At 44.7% G+C, this 23,551-nt stretch overlaps 2 protein-coding genes across 6 annotated transcripts; one reads left to right on the forward strand and one right to left on the reverse strand.

Moving 5' to 3' along the window:
- Positions 1–1,213: 1,213 nt before the first annotated feature.
- On the reverse strand, positions 1,214–12,054 carry GAS8 (growth arrest specific 8). Of its 2 annotated transcripts, none has more exons than XM_042455273.1 (11): positions 11,971–12,054; positions 10,117–10,221; positions 9,386–9,583; positions 8,969–9,175; positions 8,739–8,793; positions 7,958–8,163; positions 7,610–7,777; positions 7,296–7,382; positions 5,771–5,980; positions 3,634–3,699; positions 1,214–3,422 (listed from the first exon to the last, which is right to left on the reverse strand). In XM_042455273.1, the coding sequence occupies exons 1-11, from the start codon at positions 11,971–11,973 to the stop codon at positions 3,246–3,248; spliced, it is 1,482 nt and encodes a 493-aa protein (XP_042311207.1). In that variant the 5' UTR covers positions 11,974–12,054; the 3' UTR covers positions 1,214–3,245. The 2 variants fall into 2 exon arrangements, with proteins under 2 accessions (XP_042311207.1, XP_042311208.1); XM_042455274.1 differs by lacking the exon at positions 11,971–12,054 and adding an exon at positions 11,781–11,805.
- Positions 1,682–2,824, forward strand: LOC121924134 (5-hydroxyisourate hydrolase-like). Of its 4 annotated transcripts, XM_042455279.1 has the most exons (3): positions 1,682–1,845; positions 2,240–2,396; positions 2,563–2,663. In XM_042455279.1, exons 1-3 carry the CDS (start codon positions 1,682–1,684, stop codon positions 2,650–2,652), a joined length of 411 nt encoding a protein of 136 aa, XP_042311213.1. In that variant the 3' UTR covers positions 2,653–2,663. The 4 variants fall into 4 exon arrangements, with proteins under 4 accessions (XP_042311213.1, XP_042311210.1, XP_042311211.1 ...); XM_042455276.1 differs by lacking the exon at positions 2,240–2,396 and having other exon boundaries at positions 2,545–2,824; XM_042455277.1 differs by lacking the exon at positions 2,240–2,396 and having other exon boundaries at positions 2,563–2,824.
- Positions 12,055–23,551: the final 11,497 nt, after the last annotated feature.

The following is a 23,551-nucleotide window of genomic DNA, read 5'->3' on the forward strand; positions in this document are numbered from 1 at the left end:
AACCCTGGGAATTGTAGTTTGTTGTCACACCAGAGTTTGCTGAGAGAGAAGGTTAAATGTCTCCGAAAACTACACTTCCCAGGGTTCCCTAGCACTGAGCCAGGGCAGTTAAAGGGGTGTCAAACTGGATTATTTCTGCAGTGCGGTTGCAGCCGAACATGTTTCTATTTGGCACAAAGCTTCCTGGACCCCCTTCATGTCAAAATAAATATATTAAAAGTATTAGAAGGACTGAAAGATTCTTTGGTTGGTTTTAATGGTAATTTTGAGAGTTGAAATAAGTTACAATTGTTTTTATTCAATTAGGGCTACATTTATTTGCAAAAGATCCGCCGTTTTAACATTACAGGAATTTTCCGGGGATTTTGACTGAATATTTTGTGTGATGGGGGGGATTCGGTGTGTTTTGGTCAGATGTGCAGGGAAATAGCTTCGAAGCTTGTTGGCAACACTGGTTGTGAACCCAGAGCAGAGCTCTGCTGTTCTGTTTCTTCTGCTCTGCTCTGGGGCCCACAACAAACTCCACTTCCCAGAATTCCATAGCATTGAGCCACAATGCTCTCAAAGTGCTCTCAAAGAGGATCGTTTCTGCAACGTGGATGCAGCCTTTGCAACTCCATTTCTTGTAGCTTTCCTTTATTATTATTATTATTATTTAGAGGGCCTTTTAGAACTGAAGGCTTTTAAGAAAAGGGCCCCTTGGCATCATCCATGGAGGCTCAAGCCCCGTTGAATACAATGGCATAGCAAAATGGTGTCCCTTGCCATCTGGGATAAAGAGGGCCGGCTGTACATTTACAGATTTGCTTTCATGTGGGTAATAGTTTGAATGCTAGCTTTCGGTATGTTGTTGTTTTTTTATTTCCACTGCAATTATTTTAACAGAGTCCCAGTCCTGGGGGAGACTTGACATTTGTCTTCCATTTTCTGTTCTGTTCTGTTCTGAAGAAAACACCAAAAAGACTGAAAACAGGAGATGAGAAAGTTTGCATTGAACACCGTTTTGTAAACTTAGGGAGGGTAGGAAGAAATATTTTTTAAAAGACTGAAAGTTCAATACAACATACTCCATTTATAAGGACAGGTGGCTTACCTGTAGCAGTATTTCTTCTTTGAGTGGTCATCTGCAAATGCATACAAATGGCTTAGACTGACCAGCTTCAGTCAGCGGAGGAGAGAGCGCCAAGCCACACAAGAAAGGCACATAGACCCAAAACACAATGGCCATTTATGAAACCAGGCCTAAGGGCACACAAACATGGGGACAAAGAGTCCCGCTAATATGACAATTCTACGGAGTCAAATAGAAAATCCAATGCTGAGACGTAGTGGGAAAAGTCACCAATGGAGGGGAAACGTGGCCAGTGGCAGAAAAACAGGCTTAACATTTTCTCCTCAGGAGTACAAAGGGACCTTGCCAAGTGAACTAACTGAGGCGAGTGGCCATTTTATTAAAAAATAATGTTCCTCAGAAAAATAAAGGGCCTTGCCAAATGCAAAGGTGAGGCAAGCTGTTGTTCAACAGCTTTACCTCAACATTTAAATTCACACTTAAGTACACAAGCGACAAGTACACAATTTAGGAGAGAAGGGCTGCTGCTGCTGCTGCAGCAGGGAGGCACTTAGCATTCTCTGCGCGGCTTCTGAGCAGACCTCAGTCGCTGCTTTCTTAGGCTCTGACATGGCCCTCTCTGAATCCCAGGCTCCGGCTGGTGACAGAGAGCCCCACGCTTCCCTGACCGTCCACGCCCTGAATGTCCTGACCAGCCTCCCTGCCACAGGCCTGGCCATGCGCTTCCTGTGGCTGGAAGATCCTAATGCATCGTGGATGGAGCTGATGAAGAGGTAGGTGGGACAGAAGAGGGCTTTCCATGCTACATGGTTATAGCACTACGGATCCATTTTAGGTTGGACTGCATAGAATCACAAGGTTGGAAGAGACCCCAAGGGTCATCCAGTCCAACTCCATGATATGCAGGAATATGTCAAAGTCAAAGCACCCTTGGCCAATGTTAATCCATCCTCTGTTTAAAAACCTGCAAAGGAGACTTCACTACCCTCCGAAGCAGCTAAGTACATGCCCTCAACTGCAAATCCCTGGGTTCCATAGAGTGGGACCATGGCAAAGTGGAATCATAGTCCAATAGCTCTATAGTGCGCAAGGGCTCTTGGATGCACTCAACAAGGGCACGAATGAGCTGGTTGTGCTGTTGCGCCCATTCATGCCTTTCTGTTCCAGTGCAACCAACACAGACGGGCGTTTGGACAAGAGCAGCCTGGCACTCCAGCAGTTGAAAGCGGGCACCTACAAGCTGCACTTTGAAACAGGGCCATACTGGCACCAACTGGGCTACTACTGCTTCTACCCTTACATGGAAGTTTTGCTCCCCGACTGGGTAAAGTCTGAGGCTGGTGGGAAGGGAAGCAGGAGGAACTGTGGCACACCAGAGAGGACTGAAGGCCAGGTCCCTGCCCTCTTACAGATGACCTTCCTGTTGTGGCTCAACATATATATGCATATACATATATATATTTGGACAACAGCTTTTTTGTCTGTTCCAGGTCGTCTTCACCATCACAGAGGCAGAACCAAAGGTCCACATCCCGCTGCTGCTCAGACCCTATTCCTATACCACCTACAGGGGAAGCTAGTTCAAGAGATGGGGCTGGCTCAGAGAAGGGCCACTCTCGGGGAATTCAGACCACACTGGCTTGTTTCCAAGAACTGAGAGTTGGCGCTGCAACCCCAGCCCCTGGCTTTACACATGGGGGCTTGGCTACAACCTGCTGCCTGCCATTAAACATGAGACAAAATAAATAGCTAACTGTGCAAAGTTGTTGTGAGTGAATGTGAAGACTGCTCCTTGCAGTCTTCTTTTAATGAAATGAGTGTCTGGGGAAAGCCTTAGCCCCTCATCCGAAGGGTATGTGGGGCTCCAGCAGAGGACTACGTCGGTGTTTGCGTTGCTGCTGCTCTTGATAAGGGGCTCTTGAAGGAAAGGACAGCTCCACAGATTCCCCCAAATCTTATCTTGAAAAATGGGAGGAGGCCTGCTGAGACCAGGTATGAAAAGCCTCTCACACACCGGAGCCCGTTTAATGCACAGGAAGGCTGTGGGTCCTGCCCTGATGTCTCTCCCAGGTGCTGCTGCCTCCAGTTCTTCCTCTTCTTCCTCCTTTCCCCAGACCCCCAGCAAGGGCACCAGGCAGGCCTTTTCCACGCCAGACTCTCAGGCCACCACTGTTCACAAAGACTGGGCCTGGAGGTTCTGCGACGTAGGCGTGGAAACAAATCCCGCGGGGCCTTGGCCCAGAGTCTGGCCAAGGACGGAGGTCTCCAGCGGCTTGAAGCCCAGATTGTCCAAGGGGATCCCAAAGGCAGACAGTTTGGCCTCGTATGTGCGCAGCAAGTCATTGTGTGCCTGCAGAGGGAGTGAAGGAGAGGACAAAGTTATCAGTGGATACCACTGCATTCTGGAATCCGGAGGTTTTCCCAAGAGAGCTACAGCCACTCTTGGGGGCATCTATGCAACTGTGTCTAGCCACAAAGGCTTTCAGGCTAAGAATGGTTAATTGCCAAATTTCCAGACTACAAGGAACATGGCACATGTGGGGGGGGGGGGCAACTCTTACCTTGCACACTCTGGCAAGCTCATACTGCAGGTCTTTGATGGCATTGTTTTTGGAATCAAGCACATCCTGTGAAGGAAGATGGGGGGCGGTGTTAATGCAGCATGTCAAAGAACTGGCACAATAGAGGCTAACCAGTGCCTTGCGCGGGTATGTATTGGAGGGATGTCATGGTACTGTTTGAGGGGTGGGTCACTGACCATTCCTTTAATGACCAGAGTGGGGCAGTTTCTTCAGCAGAGCCAAGGCTCGCTTCCTTTCAACAGCCAGCATGGCACAGTGGTTTGAGCACTGTGCTATGACTCTGGAGAGAAGGCCTTCCATCCTCACTCAGCTATGGAAACCTACTGGGTGACTCTCTCAGCCTCAGAGGAAGGCAAAGGCAAAGCCCTTCTGAACAAGAGCCCTATCACATTGCACTATTACAACACTATATTCCACTTTAACTGCCATGTCAAAATCACACAGATTTCTGGGATTTGCAGCCTCACTAAGAAACCCACAAACAGAACTTGGAAATCTTAGGGGGGGGGTTCCAAAAAGTTACATCCTTAAGATGTGACCATCAGTCTCAGGAGAGGAAAGCTCCATTGGTCCTGTATTTTTTGGCAAGGGAAGTGGAGAAAGGAAGTGGCACAAATCTACTAATCCCTAGAAGTGGAAGTTCCCTGTGGAGTTGCCTTGTGTAGCGGCAGCTGGGCACAGGAATGTGGAAGCCTCAGAGGAAAGAAGCAGCTGAGTGAGGTGCTCCGCTCTGGGAAGCCTCTCTCGCCTTTCACATCTCCAGTTACTGGTGCCAGCAGGACTTGGAATGTCTCAGCTGCAAAGCCCCATTCCCAGATGCTTTAGGTCCCCGGAGACTGATATTTCCATCCCAAGGACCAGCCAGCCAAAAGAGGCAGCCCAAGGTGGAAGGAGCCACTGGGATGCCCACAGGAGCCTTGACCTCTTGGTGGCTGCCCTTGAATCTGAGGCCTGGCCCAGTGGGCAGTGTACCAGAGCATGGGAAGGCTCCTGGGGGAAAGGATCTGCTAGACCTGAAAACACAGTGTTCATGCTTAGCAGGAGGGCATTTCAGAGATGGCAGCATAGGAAGAAGGGGGAAATAGCAGGGAACTCAGCAAAAAGGAAAAGCCTGTGGAGTGGAAAGGAGGAGGCTCCCTGGAGGAGCTAGAAGTCCCTGACTGCCCCAGGAGGCCTCAGGGAGAAAGGGAAGAAGGAAGGAAGGAACTGTAAAGAAAGACAAAGCTGTCCCTGCTTTTCATGTTACCGGCAGGGACCTCAAAACTGTCTTTAAAGTAGGGTATTCACCTCTGGCAGGCAGGTCACCATTAAGTTTGACTATTTGCAGTTATGTTTTTTACAAGACAATGAAAACACAATACACTGTCTTAAACATTATCTTCACCACCTAAGTAAAGATCCTAACTGAGTAGCATGAAAGCAACAGCAAAATAATGATCATTTAGGATGCTTCTGAATGACCATTCCTGCGAAGCTCAACTACATAGGATTCTTGGTGGTGCCAGGTCATTTCGGGTAGGGGCACCAGCCTCCTCATGAAGGGGGCTTGAACCACCCTTGCCCTCCTTGTTTTGGGGCCCATGCCACTGGTGATTGGGTAAATAAGCAAGAGACAGTTTTGGCCAAAAGGCAAGGCCCTCTCAGCTACACATGGAAAAAGGTGTGCCTGATCTTTGCCATAATCTGGATTCTTGGACCGGATGAAACTGCACTCATCCAGCAGACTGGCATTTGCCACTTGGACACGGGGCACATGAATAGGAAACTTCTAGAACAGCATTGTGTTGGTGCTAAGCCCATCCTTACCCTGATCATATTATGCTCAAGGGGTGACAATGAGTGAAATGCCAGCAATCTGGTTTTATAGATTGCCGTTCCTCCCTTCTGTCTCCTCAAAATGGGACTTCAAGCTTGGGCAGGGCTGGAGAAAGTTCATTTTTCGGGAAGGCTGCTCTTTTCTCTGCCAGTGTGGCTATTGCCTTCATGTGTTCACCCCACCAGTAATTCTGCATTACCTGAGATTCTCACTGAATTTAAAAAACTAGATGGAGATATGAAAATACCCCTAATAAGTAAGTATAATTCCTTGGGAAGGGAGCAGTAGGGGGTAGAGTACCTCCAGCTTGCGGGTGACCACGCTGAGGGCGCTGGGGTCGAGGTTGGAGGCTGCCAGGACCTCGTTGAGCTGCACTTCCTTCTTCTCCAGGATGTTGGCCAGACCCAGCAGCTTCCGCTCCAGCAGCAAATTCTTGAAGCCCGTCTTCTGCTGCACCTCGTTGATGGCTTTGGTGAACTTCTGATACAGATCGTCCCGCTCTTCCTGAACCTGGGCAACCATCACCAATACATATACACACGGGGTCAGAGAGAGCAGTGAACCCAGCCCAGAGTTGGGAAAGATCCTCTTTTGGACTGCAGTGCCCAGAATTCCCCTGCCAGCATGGCCACGCTACCTGTTAGTCTTGCTGGCTGGGGGCATTCTGGAAGATGTAGTCCAACAAGAAGGTGGTTTAAGTGCTGAGACTGCCTCATCATGCTTCCTCCCAACCACCTCCATTAGAAGGCAATGGCTCCTTCTCCAAGCCTTCACAAGGGGCTGCTACCAAGACATCCGCACTTCTAACTTGCGTGTGCTTCCCCTTCCCTGGAGCCAGATGGATGTGACCTGCAGTGATCCTGGCTTCTCACTCTGTGGCAATAAAGGGACCACCCAGCATTGTAGGCTTGGCCAGTGTTCTCAGGAAAGGAGCCACAGTGCAGGGAAAGGGGCTCTGTTCTCCCCCTCTGACGAAGTTGGCAAGATTGGCGCTGGAAGCCAGAGGGGTGGGAGTGGGGACGAGGCAGCCTGACCCACTTCTCCTCAGGCCCCTTCATTAAGACAAGCCCATGATGGCCCTCTGAAGGACAAGCAGCTAATGAGCTCCTGGGCTTAACACCTGAAGGCAAATGAGCCCCTCTTCCCACAAAGTAGCCTGTGAATTACACACCACAAACAGGGAATTTCCAGGTGGATCTTTCGGATTCTCCAATGGAAACCCCAATTTTATTGTGCGACTCTGATTGCCTTTCTTGTTCCCAGGAAGACAGGGCTTTTTTTGTTAAGTTTTACTCTCCAACAAAGGTAAAGCAATGGTAAATTTGGCTTTCACTGGCAAGTTTATTTGTTACAATACATAAACCTATCTCTAGTTGTGACAGGCAAAGGCTTCTTGACAGGCTCAATGTGCTCTCCCTAAAAAAGAGGGTCTTGCAGCCCCACACAGGACAGAAGCACCCGAAAGAACATTTGCCTTCTCCAGAAAGCCAAGAGGACACATTTTAATAACTGCAGGGATCTGAGGTGCTTCAATTTTTCAACATCTGTTTATCAAACTTCCTGAGGCAACTGCAGTGATTTGGGAGCTAAAGTGGCAATAGCTGTTGCTGCTGCAACCCAGAAATTCCTGCCTTAAGCATCCCCTTTCCCCCCACCTCAAAGAATATCCAGAGGGGCCTTCAGGGAGGGTAGGAGGTCTACTGCATGATGAGAGGACATAGACTGAGGTATTTTACCCCAAGCTTGCTAAACCCTGGAACTCCCTTCCCATCTTTTCGGATGCCGACATCAGCCACAACACCCCTAGCTCTCACTTGGTCCCTACCTTGCTGAATCTCTGCTGAAGCACCTCATGCTCCCACTGGAGATCCTTCAGCTCCTTCTCAGTCACTTTTAGGCGGGCCCGGATGTTCTGCAGAGAGAAGGGAAGGAGTTGTAGGGCTGAGCATGCAGGAAAGCCCTTGAGCAAGTTCTTCTTTGTCCCCAAGAGTCTGAGTGCCATTTCGATTCTTGTAAATACCAGCACAGGATGGAGGTCTGTGCAAGAGCATCTCCTTGGTCAGAGAGGCAGCTTAACTGACCAGTCTTACTGGGGAGGCCTAGGTATGATCCTAGGGAGTGCTGAACCCGGGGACTTACCACCAGCATGATTTTGTCCTTCTCGTAGTGCGCCAGCTTCCTCTGGAGCTCAGCCACTTCCTCTCGGGCTCGCTGCAGTGGCTCCACCAGCCTTTTGTTCTGGAGCAACACTTCCGCCATCTCCTTCTCCAAATGTTCTTCTTTCTTCTTCATTTCCTCCATCTGCTCCTGTATACCAAGATGAAATAAACCTGGTCATCAGGCCTCATCCACCTTGTCCTAGCAGCAAAGGACCCCAGTGTCCTGCATCACGCCTTCCTTTCCCTTCCACTGTCTGCTACCTGACCACACATCCCTGGCACCTGCTTGCAGTCTCCCTTGGACAAAGTCTTATGCAGTGGATTTTACCTTGAGGGTGTTGATCAATGCCAAGTTGTTCAGAGTCACATCATTGTAGTAGTTCTTGATGTCACTGAAGGCCTTCTCGTGGTTCTTCATCAGTGTGTTGATCTGCCCATTCTTCCTCTCTTCGATCTCATGGATTTCAGTCTTCCTGCGCAGGTCCAGCTCTTCACGGAGCACTCGCATCTTTTTCTCATACTTGGCTTCAATCTCTGGGGAAGCAGCAGCCAGAGCAGATTTAGTGTCCAAGTGAACAGGGGATAAAGCTATGGAAGTACCTGAAGGAGCACCTCTTGCTGCATCTATATACCTGCCTATGGACTGAGGTCTGAAGGACCCCCTGTGCCCCACCAGTGGGTGCCATACATTGTGCATGGAAAGATGGACTTCTCTTTTGGGACACCCAGCTGTGGAATGCCTTCCTCACAGAGGCCTGATACTGGTGCTAATGCTGAATTCATTCTACTGCTAAGTTAAAATATGGCTTTTATCAAAGCCTTTAGGGGTTTTGCCCAAATCTGTACAGGCTGGGTTTTTTTAAAAGCCTGTTTAAATTTGTTTAAGTGCTAAATTCTTTAATATACTGTTTAAATTATTCTGAATTTTTTAAGTTGTTTTAAATTGATTTTATCTGTATGATATCCTGAGATCTTCTTATATAAACACTTTAATAAATAATAAACAAGTAAATAATAAATACGCTGGCCTGCTGAACCTGAAGGGAGGAGCCCTGGTGTGGACACAGCTCATTTTACCGCGTTTTTTGATGGCCAATCCCAGAACTGACCTTTCACTTGTCTCTCAAAGTCATTACGCAGTTGCGTCGTGTCTTCTTGTTGTTTCTGCCAAGACAACAAGGCTGGTTAGTGATGCTTCTTGCAAACATGGAAGGGGCCGCTCCCTCCCACCCAAGACGTCTGGAGAAAGAGCCGAGGGCTGGGGAGTCTTGCCCAGAAAGCAGGATTCGTCCTGGCCCAGGTGTCTGGGATCCCAGGGCAGCCTCCATTTCAGACATACCAGGCTCAGGTTCTTCACTACCATCTCATTGGCCAGCTCCTGCTCCTTCAGCTCCACCTTCAGGGTGCGCATGTCCTTACGCAGCTCCATCTCCTGGGACCGGTGGTCCTTCTGAGCCAGCTTCATGGACACCGTCCCCTCCGCCTTCAGCTCTGTGAGGTTATTCTGGTGCTCATAGAGCAGGTGCTTCACTTTCTGTTTGTAAACCTGAGACGAGAAAAGGAGGTCAAGGCTCAACTCACAGGACCAGAATCCTCAAAAGCAATTTCCTCAAGCTCCCATTAACACCCATCAGCAAGGACACATCATTCTGTAGAGCACCTGACAAAGCTCAACTCAATGTGGGTGATTCAGTGCTGTTCCGGTGAAGGAAGGGGCAAAGAGGGAAGAAATGGGTGAGACCCCCCAAAGCCTCACCTTGATCTCCACTTGGTGACGCTCTTCTGCCTCCTCCATTTCGCGGTCCTTGTTGCGCAGTTCTGCCTTCTTCTCGTCCAACTGCCGCCGCGTGATCTCCCAAAAGGTGTGGATCTTGTCCCGCTCCAGCTGGAAGTAGTTGCGCTCCTCTCTCTCACGGTCCAACTCCTCCCGGATCCGCCCAATGTGTTCGTCCAGCTGCACGACCGATGAAAGGGGGTCAGCCCATGTCAGGGATGGATGGAGAGGATGAAGAGGGACCCACACATATAGCACACAAGTTGTACATGCGCAGGGCTCCTTTGCTATCAAGGTCTGAGGGCAGTGTTTTTTAATTTTGTTTCTTAACTTTATCCTTTTATTTAAAAACAAACAATTCAGTACAAAACAAATACAGAAATAACTTTCCATTACTTGATCACTGATATGTTTTTTTTCTCCATTTCTCGTGTCAAACACAGACCTAATCTTATATTTCTTAACTGAAGTGATGTTTTTAATGGAGCAAATTTTCTGCAAAATTATATTGATGACATTTATGTAATAAACTTGGCTATGAGAAAATGGAACTGCATATTTATCAACATTGAATAAACACTTGGTTCTGGGGGGGTTTTGTAGCAGAGCGGGGAATCATGAAGCCCTCCAGATGCTGTTGGACTGCGACTCCCAGCAGCCCTAACCAGCACAGATGGGAAATGAAATGGTGGACATGCCCCAGCCTTGCTCACCTGCTCCTTGGTCATGCCCTCGGGCGGAAGGGCATCCACCACCGGGCTTTTCCCTTTGCCCTTCTTGCCCCCTCCAGCTTTCTTCTCAGCTTTCTTTTTCGGCGCCTGGAAGGAGGAAAGGAGGAAGAGAGGGAGAGACATGAGCAAGTGGGACTGATGTGAAGTCAAGGGCTTTCACGGCCGGCATCCATAGTTTTTTGTGGGGTTTTCAAGATACATGGCCGTGTTCCAGAAGGATTTATTCCTGACATTTTGCCTGCATCTGTGGCTGGCATCTTTAGAGAAAGGAATTCTGGACCGTGCCAACAACTATTCAGGATGCACAGGGAAGCCATTGAAATCCAGAAAAACCTAGACAACTTCAACAGGAAAGAAGAAACCCTGAAAGTGAACAAACTTTGGCTCTCAGTCCTGAAAAACCCCAAAATCAAGACCCAGCAAATGCAAATGAAAAGCCCCCAGGGATAATGGGGTTTCCCAGCAGACAATGGATCATTAAGTAAATACACACTCTATAGGCCTTGCCATTCAATAACAGAACAATAAACGAATTAACATGGAAATGGCTTCCTCTCAGCCAAAAGTATATGCACTCCTCCCTCCACATTCCCTGGGGTTAAGGGTACAGGACCCCCCTTAAAGGGGAAAAACCACAAAGAAGAAAAACATGTTTTTACCTGAGATGACACCTCTCCAGAAATCTCTAGGTCCTCCAGGACAACTCTGTGGTCAACATCTGCCAGACATTGACCACAGAGTTGCGCTGGAGAAACTACAAAGGCCTAGTGGAGTGTCTTCTCTAGGCAGCTCTAGGTCCTCCAATGCAACTTTGTGGTCCATGCCCAACAGACATTGACCTCAGAGTTGCACTGGAGGAGCTACAAAGGCCTAGCAGAGTATTCCCTCTAGGAATCTCTAGGTCTTTCAGTGCGGCGTTTAGTTAAAGTTGACCATAGAGTTGCACTGGAGGAGGAACTAGATATTCCTAGAGAGAACATATTAATCAAATCCGTGAATAACCAAATCTGCAAATATCAAAGCCACAAATATGGAGGGATGAGTGTGTGTGTGTGTGTGTGTGTGTGTGTATATATATATATATCTTCCATGCCATCATTCTCTGAAGATGCCACCGCAGCTGCTGGGGAAACATCAGGAATAAAGTCTTCCAGAACCCTGCCTCAGAGCCCGAAAAGCCCACAAAAACCTAAGCGGGGCTGAGCTTCAGGACTGGCAGAAATGCCTATGCCTTCAGTGGGGCAGCAATGGTGGCATCTGCGCTTCCAAAGTCACCTGTCTGGACGCCACTTGAATGGCCATGGCTCCACACTCTGGAATATATATCCATCTATGTATGGGACTCTTTGAACCCTGGTCCCCAGAGATTCAAAGGAGCCACTTGGACACCCACTGGGTGACCGTGGGCAAGAAGCCTCAGTTGAACCAGTTGAATGCAAACCCCCTCTGAGCAAATATCATAATGATGATGATGATGATGATATATGAATATAGCAATATATAATTGGGGACAAGGATTGAGTGTTGGGCTGTAGGACTCTGGAGACCAGGGTTCGAATCCTGCCTCAGCCATGGGAACCCACGCTCTCTCGGCCAAGGAAAGCCTATGGAAGGTCCCCCTTGGGGCTGCCAGAAGCCACACACCCCTAGCCCAGGCTGGGCATTCTGGGAGTTGTAGTTCTTTGGGGCTCTGTCCTTCCTCCCCACCCGTCCCTCTGCTCCTGAGCATGCGCAGAAGGCCTACCAGGGCAGCAGCAGAGACAACCGCCTCCCCGCCCGGCCTCCCCACGGCCTCCAGCCCGGCTCCTTCCCGCCCTTCCTCGCCCGAGGGCCCACCATGGCGCTGCTGCTGACGGAGGGTCCCTCCGGAGGCCACTCTCCTCCACAGCCCTAGGCCAGGCGTCTCCCCGTCGCCTAGCAACCGCGCGCCAAGCCTCGCGAGAGGCGCCTCTTCTCCTTGGCCACGCCCCTGGCAACCAGGCCCAGCCCTAGCAACGGGGAGGGAGGGGGCCTACTTCTCACCCTTCTGCCCTGGCCTGTTATTGTTATTGTTATTGTTATTGCTATGGCCACTGCCACACTGTAGAATCAATGCAGTTTGACACCCCTTTAACTGTCATGGCTACATCCTATGGCATCCTGGGATTGGGGTAAAACAGGATGAGGAGGATTATTATCATCAACCTCATCAATAACAACAACAACAATAGTAATAATAGCTATTGCCACAGTGCAGAATTAATGCACTTTGACACCCCTTTAACTTTCATGGCTGTATCCTATGGAACCCTGGGATTGGAATTATTATTATGATCATCATCAACAACAATAACAATAGCCACTGCTACACTACAGAATTAACTTTGCACTTTGATAGCCCTTCATATAGTAATTATATATATATATATATATATATATATATATGAGAGTGGAATGATGGTGATGATTATCAATAATAATAATGGCCACTGCTACACTGCAGAATTAATGCAGTTCGACACTACTTTAACTGACATGGCTCCATCCTATGGAATCCTGGGATTGGGATGATGATGATGACGATGACGATGATGACATTTATCTATATCCCACCTCCTCAACATGATCGAGGCGGCTTACATCAACAAAACGACTCATCAATAAAACATTCACATATCTATAATACAATAAAAACTAGCAATACAATTAAAATCACATTAAACATTAAAACTGTCATAGCAGGGCATCACGGGGTAACAACTGAGTAATCATCTTGCCACGATGCCCCCAGGATATTTATTATTATTATTATTATTATTATTATTATTATTATGGCCACTGCCACACTGCAAAATTCGTGCAGTTTGACACATCCTATGGCATCCTGGGATTATTATTATTATTCTCCAAAGCTATAGCTGTGTTAGTCTGTGGAATCAGTCTGTCAAAAGTTCTTGTAGCCCCTTTGACTGCAAGAAATGGGCAGCATGGGCTTTCCAATGTTTTGAATGCATCTGAGGAAGTAGACTTACGTCTCCAAAAGCTCATTCTGCCAACTTCTTTCTTCCAGTGAGTCTCAAGGGGGCTACAAGATCTCTCTACATGTTGTTGTTGTTGTTGTTGTTATTGCCACTGCCGCACTGCAGTATTAATGCAGCTTGATACCCGTCACAGATCCATCCTAATAATAATAATGTTTAATACTATCCATTGTTTATTTATTGACTGCATTCACACCCCGCTCTTCAGCCAGAAAGGCTCTCAGAGTGGGCTAATAATACTAATAACAACCACGTGGTTTATGAATCCATAAATCCGTTCCGGGTTTTCCTTCCCAGGCGCTCTCCAAGGTCCCTGGCTGCTGCTGCGGCTTCAGGGTCTCGGGCGGCTGCTTTAAAACCTGGAGTGGATTTGATCCCCAGTGAAAGGGATTCACAAGTCAGAGGGGCTCCAAGGCCAGGCTCAAGAGAAAGGCTTTAGTGGTGCCTTGGACTGGGTCCCCCTTGGCAGCCATTTGCAAGGGAGCTGGGCCTGTTTACCTGGAAAAGGGAAAGTCAAGGGCTGCTATGAGAACCTTGTTTAAATATTGGAAGGGATGCAATACTGAGGTTGGAGCAAGCTTTTTTTCTGCTGCTCCAGAGAATAGGATCCAATGGAGCAATGGATGCAAGAGATTCCAGCTCAACATTAGGAAGGAACAAGCAAATAACCAAGATAATGCTGTCTATACTGCAACTGTAAATGCTAAAATGTATATCTAAATATGTATAACATGACAATGAACGCGCCATCCATATGTTATCAAAGTAAGCACTTAGTTAAATATTTTAAGGTCGGTAACAGAAAAGGAGGTTAGTAATATCAACAACACAAACTGTAGCAAAGTCTAACTCCAGTGTTGGAATCTGGGAAGGATGAGGAATGAATATAAGGATGTCTGTATAAAGGGGGGGAATAGAATAAGACACTATGTAATGTTATTTAGATAAGGCAGTTAAGGAATGTATGGAAGACAATTATTAAAGGATTGTATGGTAGATGTGTATATATGTATACATATGGGTATATATGGGGTGTGTGGGGGTGTAAATGTGTTTGAGGGCTAAAGGGCTGTCCAGCCCTTTCTGCCATGCAGGAACATACAGATCCCTAGAGTTGGAAGGGACCCCCAAAGGTCCATATTCCAGTCCAATCCCATTTGGCCAGGTAAGACTACATAGGATCCTAGAACTGAAAGGGACCTAAGGGCCCCCCAGTCCCCCCGCTCTTCCTTCTGCCAGGCAGGAAGGCATAGAGCCTTAAGAGAGGGAAGCAACCTGGAAAAGAGACCCAAGATCAGGATTAAGACAGTATAACAGCAACAACCCAAAAGGATGGATGGATGGATGGATGGATGGATGGTTTTATTTTATTTATGGCCATAAACCAATAAAAGAAAATACCATTGACCAAACCTAAGAATCCCATTAGATTAAAACAGTATAACAACAACATCCCAAAGGATGGGTGGATATTTTATTTATGATCATAGACCAATAAAAGAAGAAACCATCAACAAAATTTAAGAATCACATAAGATTAAATCATTATAAAAGAAAACCATAAGAACAAAACAAGCTTCATTTATATACCACTTCATACCGCCTAAGCTGTGTCTAAGCGGTTTACAACTGTAAGCTAATTTGCCCCCAACAGTCTGGGTACTCATTTTAGCAACCTCAGAAGGATGCAAACCTGAGTCAAGCTTGAGCCCTTTTGTTGGTATTGAACTCGCAACCTTATGGTTTTGAGTGAGTGGCTGCAGTACAGGCATTTAACCACTGCGCCACCAGGGCTACTCAAGCTTATATATCCCAAAGGAATAAAACAAAAACTCAACAATTTGTCAGAGATAACTGCAATATTATGTAAGTAACCACACTAGTAATACTGACAAAACACTTTGATACGTAATGAAGAGTATCTGCCCTGAATAAGGTACTGCAAAGTGGAGGGCATTCCAGAAAAATGACAGAAGAGGACATGACTCAAGAAAAAGCTAAATAATATATAAAGTCATGCTTCTTCATCCTGTTCAAAACAGGGGCCTTTTTGGAATTCTTCCTGGGCAGGAGGTTGAAATGGAGGACAGGTCCTGGAGAAGGAGGGCATGTCTGGTCAACCAGCCTTCTGTCCAGGAGGAGCTTCAAAACTGTCCTCCATTTTGAGCATAAGAAGCATGAAGTTGTATTTATAAGGAGTGTTTTTAGCTTTTATTTTTCTGGAATGTCCTGCATTTTGTGGTGCCTATTTGTCCTCCTTGGTGGTGAGGACCTCTGGTCACCCTGCAGGTTTGCAATGATGAAGGCAAGAGGAAGCCACTCAAGCAGGGTGTCCAGAGGTCCTCACCATCAAGGAGGACAACTAGGCACTGCAAAATGGAGGGCATTCAAGAGGAATGGAGGAGACGCTTTATGTATCTGTGATTTTATATGAGCTACATTTCCATCTACCATCATTTACACATCAGTGATGAGACCTAGAATAACATCAAGTTTCCCTTCCTGCTTTCCTTCTTACATTGGTCTTCTGTGTCAGATATGACCTTTCCATGCTGTTCATGCTAAACAGAATCCCAATGTTAGCACAATTGTGAAAAGGGCTACTGCTTCCCATTGTTTTTTTTTTTTGAGAAAGTATCCATTCAAACTGCAAGAAATGTTTTGAGTTTCATGAAAGAAAGAAGATCAAAGACCCTTTACACTGATTGCTTTCAAGAGGATTTATGTTTAATGTGCACATTTAATACTATGTACCACTTTTGCAATACTGCTGAAGCTTACTGGATTAAAATATATGTCTAACAAAGGTTACTAAACAATAGCTCCAACCTAAACCTATCTCAAGCTCTGCTTTTCATGCCCAAACTGAAACACTAGATTGTAAATACTCAAGCTTGTCATTTCTAGATAATACCCCTTATCTCGAAAGATCAAGCACAACACACTATTATAGTTCATTTACAAATAAGAATTTGGGTGGGAAAATGTGTACTATATAAAAATAAAAGCCCTAATGCCCTATTACAAATGAATCCAACTTTCAGTGGCCAATTATCCACAACTTTAATTACTCATCCAGGCTTATCTTAAAGCTGGTTGCATGCATGAATGCATCTAGTCATTTAATGCTGTTATGGCAGAAGCTCCCAAAATGATCAATTGCATGAGCTAGTCATTAAGCAACTTGAATTGATTCCAGTTTCTTAACTGACAAGCGATAGTGCCAATCCTATTTAGTTGGTTTGATTTAATCAGTCTTAATTTGCCATGTGAGTGCAACTATAAAATCAAAGTGCCGTTTAGTGCTCATTCTATAGTGTTTTACAATTCTATTGTAAATTCTTCATGGTTTTAAAATTGTGAATATGCTATGAAATACATTTTGTTTTGGATTTTGCCAGCAAAATTTGAATAGTCAGTCAATTTCTTATTCCCTAACCAAATCCTAAGGTTCATGGTGTAAAAAAAAGTGTATAGGAATAGTGTAATATATCAACCAGTATACCAACAAATCAAGGCTGTTACACATTTACGTGTAGCAGTTTGAGGCGGAGATAAACAAGCAGACATGAGCAGAAAGAACATACAGAGGAGGCAGGGTAATAACAATATTAAACATAACGGTAATCTATTCTAACCCATGTCACCCAGCCCAGGAGTCCCTTTCATCTGGTCTGCTTATGTGTCTCCAAGTCAAGCGGATGTAGACATAGCTTTTCTAGAAGAATCAGCATGGCTTTGGTAAAGTCTTTCACTGTCACAGATCTTTAGGAGTGCAGAGTATCAACATGCATATGCATAGCAGTAACAAAGTAAGTTGCTTGCTTGGATTTCCAAGAAATATTTTAACTAATTATCTCATTAAATGCTGCAGAGTAAATTTAGCAGTCATAGGATGGATTAGAAATTAATGAGTGAACTGGAAGAAGAGACTAAGTATAAATGGGCAGTGTCTGATTTTTTGATAGTGGAGAAGTTGTGTATCCTAAGGATATGGGTGGATAGATTAAAATATCTAATTTATGGACAAGTGACATGAAGGCAGAAGTGAACTCATTTTGTGGATGCACAAAAGGTTTAAGAAAATGCAAGCAAACTGAAAAGGACATCAAAAGGGTCTCTCGAGATGAGAGAGATCCTTTGATGTGATGAGTGTAGGATTGCAAAATGGATAACAAAATGGCCACACACATTTTGTGCAAAAAATACTGGGTCAAACAATTACACCATTACCATCATGGCAGCTCTTCTAGGGAGGGCATTCCACCAGCACTGAAAAGGCTTTGCAGCCACCTGCCTTACATAATTTGGTAAGTGCACCTAGAGAAGGACTTCTAACATTCCTGATATGAGCTGGGCAGGTATGTATGGAAGGAGTCAGTCCTTCAGGTAAGCTGGCTCCACAGTATTTAGGGCTTAAAGATTAATACTTGCAGTTAGATCAGTTCAGCCCAGGAATGGAATGGGAGCCAGGGCAGTGATAAAAAACAGGCAGAATGTGTTGTTGTTGTTGTTGTTGTTGTGTCCTCAAGTTGTTTCTCACTTATGGTCACCCTAAAGTGAACCTGTCATGAGGTTTCCTTGGGCTGAGAGTGTGTGACTTGCCCAAAGTCATCTAATGGGTTTCTATGGTTGAATGAGGAATTGAACACTGATCTCCACAGTCACAGTCAAGTACTCAGACCACTATACCACACTACCTCTTGGCAGAATATATATCAAATGTTTAGCAGAGCTATTACGGCATCAACACCCATTGCCTTGTATGAATCTGGCTTGGTATCTAAATCCATATCCAACTATTAGATAAATAAAATTTTGACTTTATTTTAAATTTAAAGAATAGCAACTAACCAAACACTTAAGATTAAAAGGTATTCAGGTAAATTAAAGAATGAGGGGAAAGAATGGTATGATGAGAGTTTAGCTATCTGGCTAAACACATATAAGGCAACATGTGTTGAGGCCAGAATGGTTTAAAGGGGAGGGGGGAGATGAGGAGACGAGACTTTCCAGACTGCAATAAAATATCTGGGAAACTAGGCCAGTGAGGGATCTGCTAGGGAGAGGCAATCAAACATGACATAAAGGCTCTGGCTTTATCAGTTGTTAACAGATCTTTACAAAAAGAACAACACAGGCATAATTACAAACCTAGAGCAACGAACATAAAACAGAATAGCCATGTAGGGCAGAACTGCTGCTGCTGCTGCTGCTGTGTTTAGTATTGGTTCATTTTATTAAACTATAAAAATAAAGGAAATAATAAGGGTGGGAGTCTTTTAAGGTCATTTTCACACAGAATACCTTGAAGTAATCCCAACAAAATACTGCTAAAGAGTGGATAATTGTAGTAAGACTATTTCTATCCTGAAATTGCATGTGGCTGATTAGCCAAAAGTGATTCAGGCTGCCTGTGACTCTGGGAACAAGAGCCCTATGCAGGCATTACTTAGAAGGCTTGAATCAATATGTGACGAGAAAACCATCCAGCCCAAGCACCCTCCATAACCCTTTCCTCACATCTGAAGGAAATCTGAAGAGCAGATGTTTCTGTTCATGTAGAGATTTTCCAAGTGACCAAATACTTCGGGGGGGGGGGGGGGGGGCAAGTATTCTTACTTGTGTGAAGACTTTCCATGTGAATAGGAATGCTGCCTTTTCAGACTTGTCACTTTCCATATGAGGAAAGAGGCAATGGAGTGGGATAGCTCTAGGCGCTGTCTACTGTATGGATTCATTCAAACCAGAACACATCTAGTTTTGGATCTAAAAGTACTTCTGAACTGCAAACCTGACTTTAGGGTGCAAACATCTCTAACGCAGTTTTAATGTCACTCAGCTGACACACAGAATATCAAGTAATAATTGTACTTCTGTCTTATATTATCCAGTCCCAATTTATGGGTCCTTGTCCAGTCCAGTCCTGTCCTGAATCCAGGCACTTGTTCACAAAAACCAAGGGGCAGCTGAACTAAGCAGCTGTTGCACTATGATTCGACCTTAACTTCCATGGAAACATCCTATGGAATCCTGGGATTTGCAGTTTAGAAAGGGGTGTTCAGAATTTTTAACTGAATCATCCTAGTGCCCCTCCCTAGTGCAAGCCGTAGCAGTTAAAGTGGAGTTATAGTGCTGTAGTTGTATAATGTGAAAGTACCCCTGGATTGATGGACAGGAAAGATAGAGGTGAGCATCATCTATTGTGTCTGGCTGACAGTTTAGTGCACAATTAAATAAAGGCTGCTTCACTCACAAAATCCATCATAGTAGGGGTGGGAATCATGCAGTCCTTCAGGTGTTGTTGGATTGCATTTCTCAGCATTCCACACCTTTAACCATGTAGAGCTGTTGGGAATTACAGTCTAACAACATATGAAGGGAATGCTGGCCACCCTTGTCCCATTTTATAGAAAAATACATGCATAACATGAAAGCACAGCCCTTCTTGTTACTCTTGCCATCTGCCTATTTAATGAGAAAATGTGTTTTCCTATCATGTATATATACATGTTAAAAGTAGATATTTTCTGTACACACAGAACATATGCCTTTCCCATATGAAAGAAATATCTATGAAAGAAAGCTATTCTGTGAAAGACATCTCTGACTGACACATTTGATTTCTTAGAGCTAGAAGAAGCTGTTCAGTTTTGTTGAGAGACCATCATTCTTTACAGTGACAGCTTTTCTTACTTTTTCTTTTTCCTTTTGCTGCTTTCCTCAGTCATTTCTAGATTCAAGTCTTTACTATTCTGTACTTATCTATGGCTGAACCACTGTAGCCTTCCATTCCTTATATCATCATTCATTGTCAGTTGAGGTCTGAACTGATATCCTTATTTTGTCTGCATTCTCCAGTGACCTGTCAGATTTTCCCCAGCCAGCCTAGCTCTGCTAAAGAGGTTTTCTTCCAGTTTCTTCAGTGTCCTGAATTTTGATGATACAGAAGTGAGTTATATAAAGCATTGCTATTGAGTTTATTTTCTTAAATCCTATATAATCTCTCAAATGCCTATGACAACCCAACAAGTTACCTAACATTTGTCCTGCCAATTTTGTCTTTACATTTGCACCAGTAGCTCTATTCTAAAGCCGTTTGAACTTATCAATTTATTCAACATATTTTCCAGGCAATGTTATTTCTATGCATTTGTCAATTTTTAACTCTCATTCTGGCCCCCTCCCCTTTATTGGCCTCTGTTTTGAGGCTACAGCCATATTAGCCTTTCCATCCAGTAAAAACCCCATGTAAGGGCAATTACTGGCAGTGAGAACCATCTTTTTAAATAAAAAATGTCCTTAATTATCTGCTGTAAAGTGTGGTAAGTACTCATTTCCATGGACGTGGTATTTTTTTAAGCCTCAGTATGGTTGGATTCGCTTTTGTTATTTTAAATTGCACACTAGATTGAGCATACAAGTTGGCTTAAAAGCTCATCCATTCAATAAATAAAGGAGGTATATGGGGAAGGAAACCCAGCTGGATGCATATGGTTGAACTAGTTAGACCGTTAGACTCCAGGAGTACTTTTCTTACATGCTACTCAATATCAGTTGAAAGTCCAGGCTTCAATTATCATAAGGGGTCAAAACCTTGTAAAATTGTATTTATGCACAACCCACAGGCTGTTTCTAAAGAAACATCAACAGATGTTTATGGCCTACACCTCCCATCAACCCTAGCCAGCATAGGAAGTGGCAAAAAACCCCAAAACCCCATGGCAGTTGCCATCTAAAAATTTCTGAAGGGGCAGATTTGGCCACTCCTGAAATAGAGAAACTGAGGTAAGCCTAGGATAGGGTTGGTGGCAATGGAGATGGGACTCTCCCATATCCGTAATTGTATGGAAAAGAGAATGTCAGAAAAAGTGTCAGCTACAACTACTAATGCATCCTGATCTGTACATTTTAAAGGTCCAGGAGTCCTGTCCTGTTTTTGGTTTTAGTCCTCCTAGGTGTACAGTATGCGTGTGCACACACACATAGTCTAATTGGACTGAACTAGTTCAGAAATCAAAATTGTTTCTGAAATGATGTGTCTCTAAATTATGTGCATCATTTTAAGCATGAAAGCAAAACGTATTATTTTGAATATGTAGAAAATGAAATTCTAAATTTGACAGCAGGCTTCTTGCCTCTAAGCTTATATTATAATTGGGAGCAATAGGGTAATTGCTTGAGGGATTCTGTGTAGAAAGATGAATTGCTGACTCATATCAGCTCCTGAACTTGAATTACTTTTTAAGTACATATTTCTGCTTAGCAGACTGTGTTAAATGTTGCATGTGTTTGGCAGCTTTATGAGTGTGTCTGTTCAGTGTTAGACATAGTCACCAGCTGATGTATTGATGTGCAGTATCCTAAGTTTCCATTTGTTCATCCATCCAATCATTTTGATACCAGTTCTTATTGTTAGCGTTTAGCTACAGATATGTCATCATTTATATTCTTTGAGGCACAGTACACAACAATAACAAAAGGGAAGGCTGGAATGTGAAGGTTAAGCTTCAATTTCTATCTTTCCTCTCATATTGATATACATTCAGTTTAAAACTGAAAAATTCTTATCTATTGCTGTTTTCACCAAGCATGGTCACTCCCAGAAAAAAATTTCCATAAATAAATTAGAACTGAATGAAACATTAACAGAAGAGATTGTTACAAAGGCGATTTATATCCGGTATGGTATCTCTACAATTATCTCATGTACTAGATATAAATCAGACAGATTATCTCTCAGCTTCTGTTTATTGTCATAATGGAGCAATCAGGTAAAAAATCATTAAATATATACTACTGGACATCCTGGACATGGATGTTAGGATTCTGTTTAACTAAATGATACAGGCATGATCCAGTCAAACCTCAGTACCTTTAAGTACCAATGATTTCAGAGGGCAATAGGAAAACAGGAAGACCATATACCAGATGGTTAGACACAATCACAGAAGCCATGGCTCTCCTCATCAAAAGGTCTTCCCACAAACAATTAACCATCAGATGCCTGCTTAAATAAAAAAATCTGTACCTGCCAGTGAAAGGAGAGCCTTCTGGATTTGAACAGAGTGGTTGAGGACTGGGGATTGGAGGTGTCTCATTCTCAGGGTTACCATGAGTTGAGGTTGAGATGGGGGCAGTCAACAGTTAAATAACTATGTATATTTCCTAACCTAGCCAAGGCTAGAAAACTCATTATTTCCCTTCTATTCCCATTTCCTCCTACCCACTTATATGTTCTCCCTCTTTCCTTACCTACACAGCCACCCACATAGCTTTAGCCTCCATTTAACCACCCACTTACCTTAATGTTCTTTCTCTCCTGCATAGCAAAGTTTTCTTTTTCTCTCTCCACTTACCAAAGTATAACAGTGTATGAAGAGGACGAAAAGAATCATCGATTTGGGTTAACTGAACTTTGTCACCACCACAACATTCTTGTGGGAGCCTACACAGCCTGGCAGTGGGCGCAAGAAGCTGATACTATGCTTTTTTAGAATTACTGGATCAGAACCATAATACAAGGGGAGATTACAGTTTACTTTCCCCTGGTTCCTGGCTCTAACCATTGCAACTCTGCTTTTGTCTTCCAAGTTTTTGCTTTGGAAGTTCTGCTACTATGGATGGAGTCATGCCTGATCTGTCTGCTTTTTATCTAAGGTAAAGCTATCACAGGGTTTTCTTGGCAATGTTTGTTTGGGAGGGGGTTGCCATTGCCTTACTCTGAGGCTGAGAGAATGTGACTTGATCCCAATGGGTTTCCTTGGCAAACTGTTGCTACAGAGTCTTCTCTAGCTGCTCTAGATGCAGCTTCTACTACTTTGTCTTTCTTATCTTTCCAACTCAGGTGTCACCTGGTGTGGAGAGCCGCTGGCAGACTCCCTTACCTCTCCTCCTTCCCCAGCTGATGCGATGCCCTGACGGGGCAAGTGAGGCAGTGGTAGGAGACAAAAGGGGCACGTTCACCCCTCCTGCTGCTCCATCACCAGGCTTTCTCCCTGAGAAGTCTGGCAACAGAGCATCTGGGAAGAACATGCGTTCGCCCTCTTCTCAGTCACTGGGCTTCTTCCCCAGGGAGAAATCCCAGCAATGGAGCAGCTGGGAAGGACACGTTTGCCTTTCTTTCTGTGAAGGAGGAGGGCCCAACCTGGTGTCACCACTCCTCTGTCTGCACCACCATCCCAACACACACCCTGTGATGCCACTGCAGCTTTGTAGTCTCACTTGCTATTACGGTACTGTAGTTTCACTGTTTGGTGAGTGGATCTCTTACAGATCAGAGTAAGATTTGTAATGAGTGCCTTTGGCCAGAATAATAGCTATGTGGAATAGATATGTGGTGACTAGTGACTAAAAGTGTGATATTTATTTATTTATTTAAATACATATAATCCACC

The sequence above is a fragment of the Sceloporus undulatus genome, chromosome 2 (assembly GCF_019175285.1).
Source record: "Sceloporus undulatus isolate JIND9_A2432 ecotype Alabama chromosome 2, SceUnd_v1.1, whole genome shotgun sequence".
Lineage (NCBI taxonomy): Eukaryota > Metazoa > Chordata > Lepidosauria > Squamata > Phrynosomatidae > Sceloporus > Sceloporus undulatus.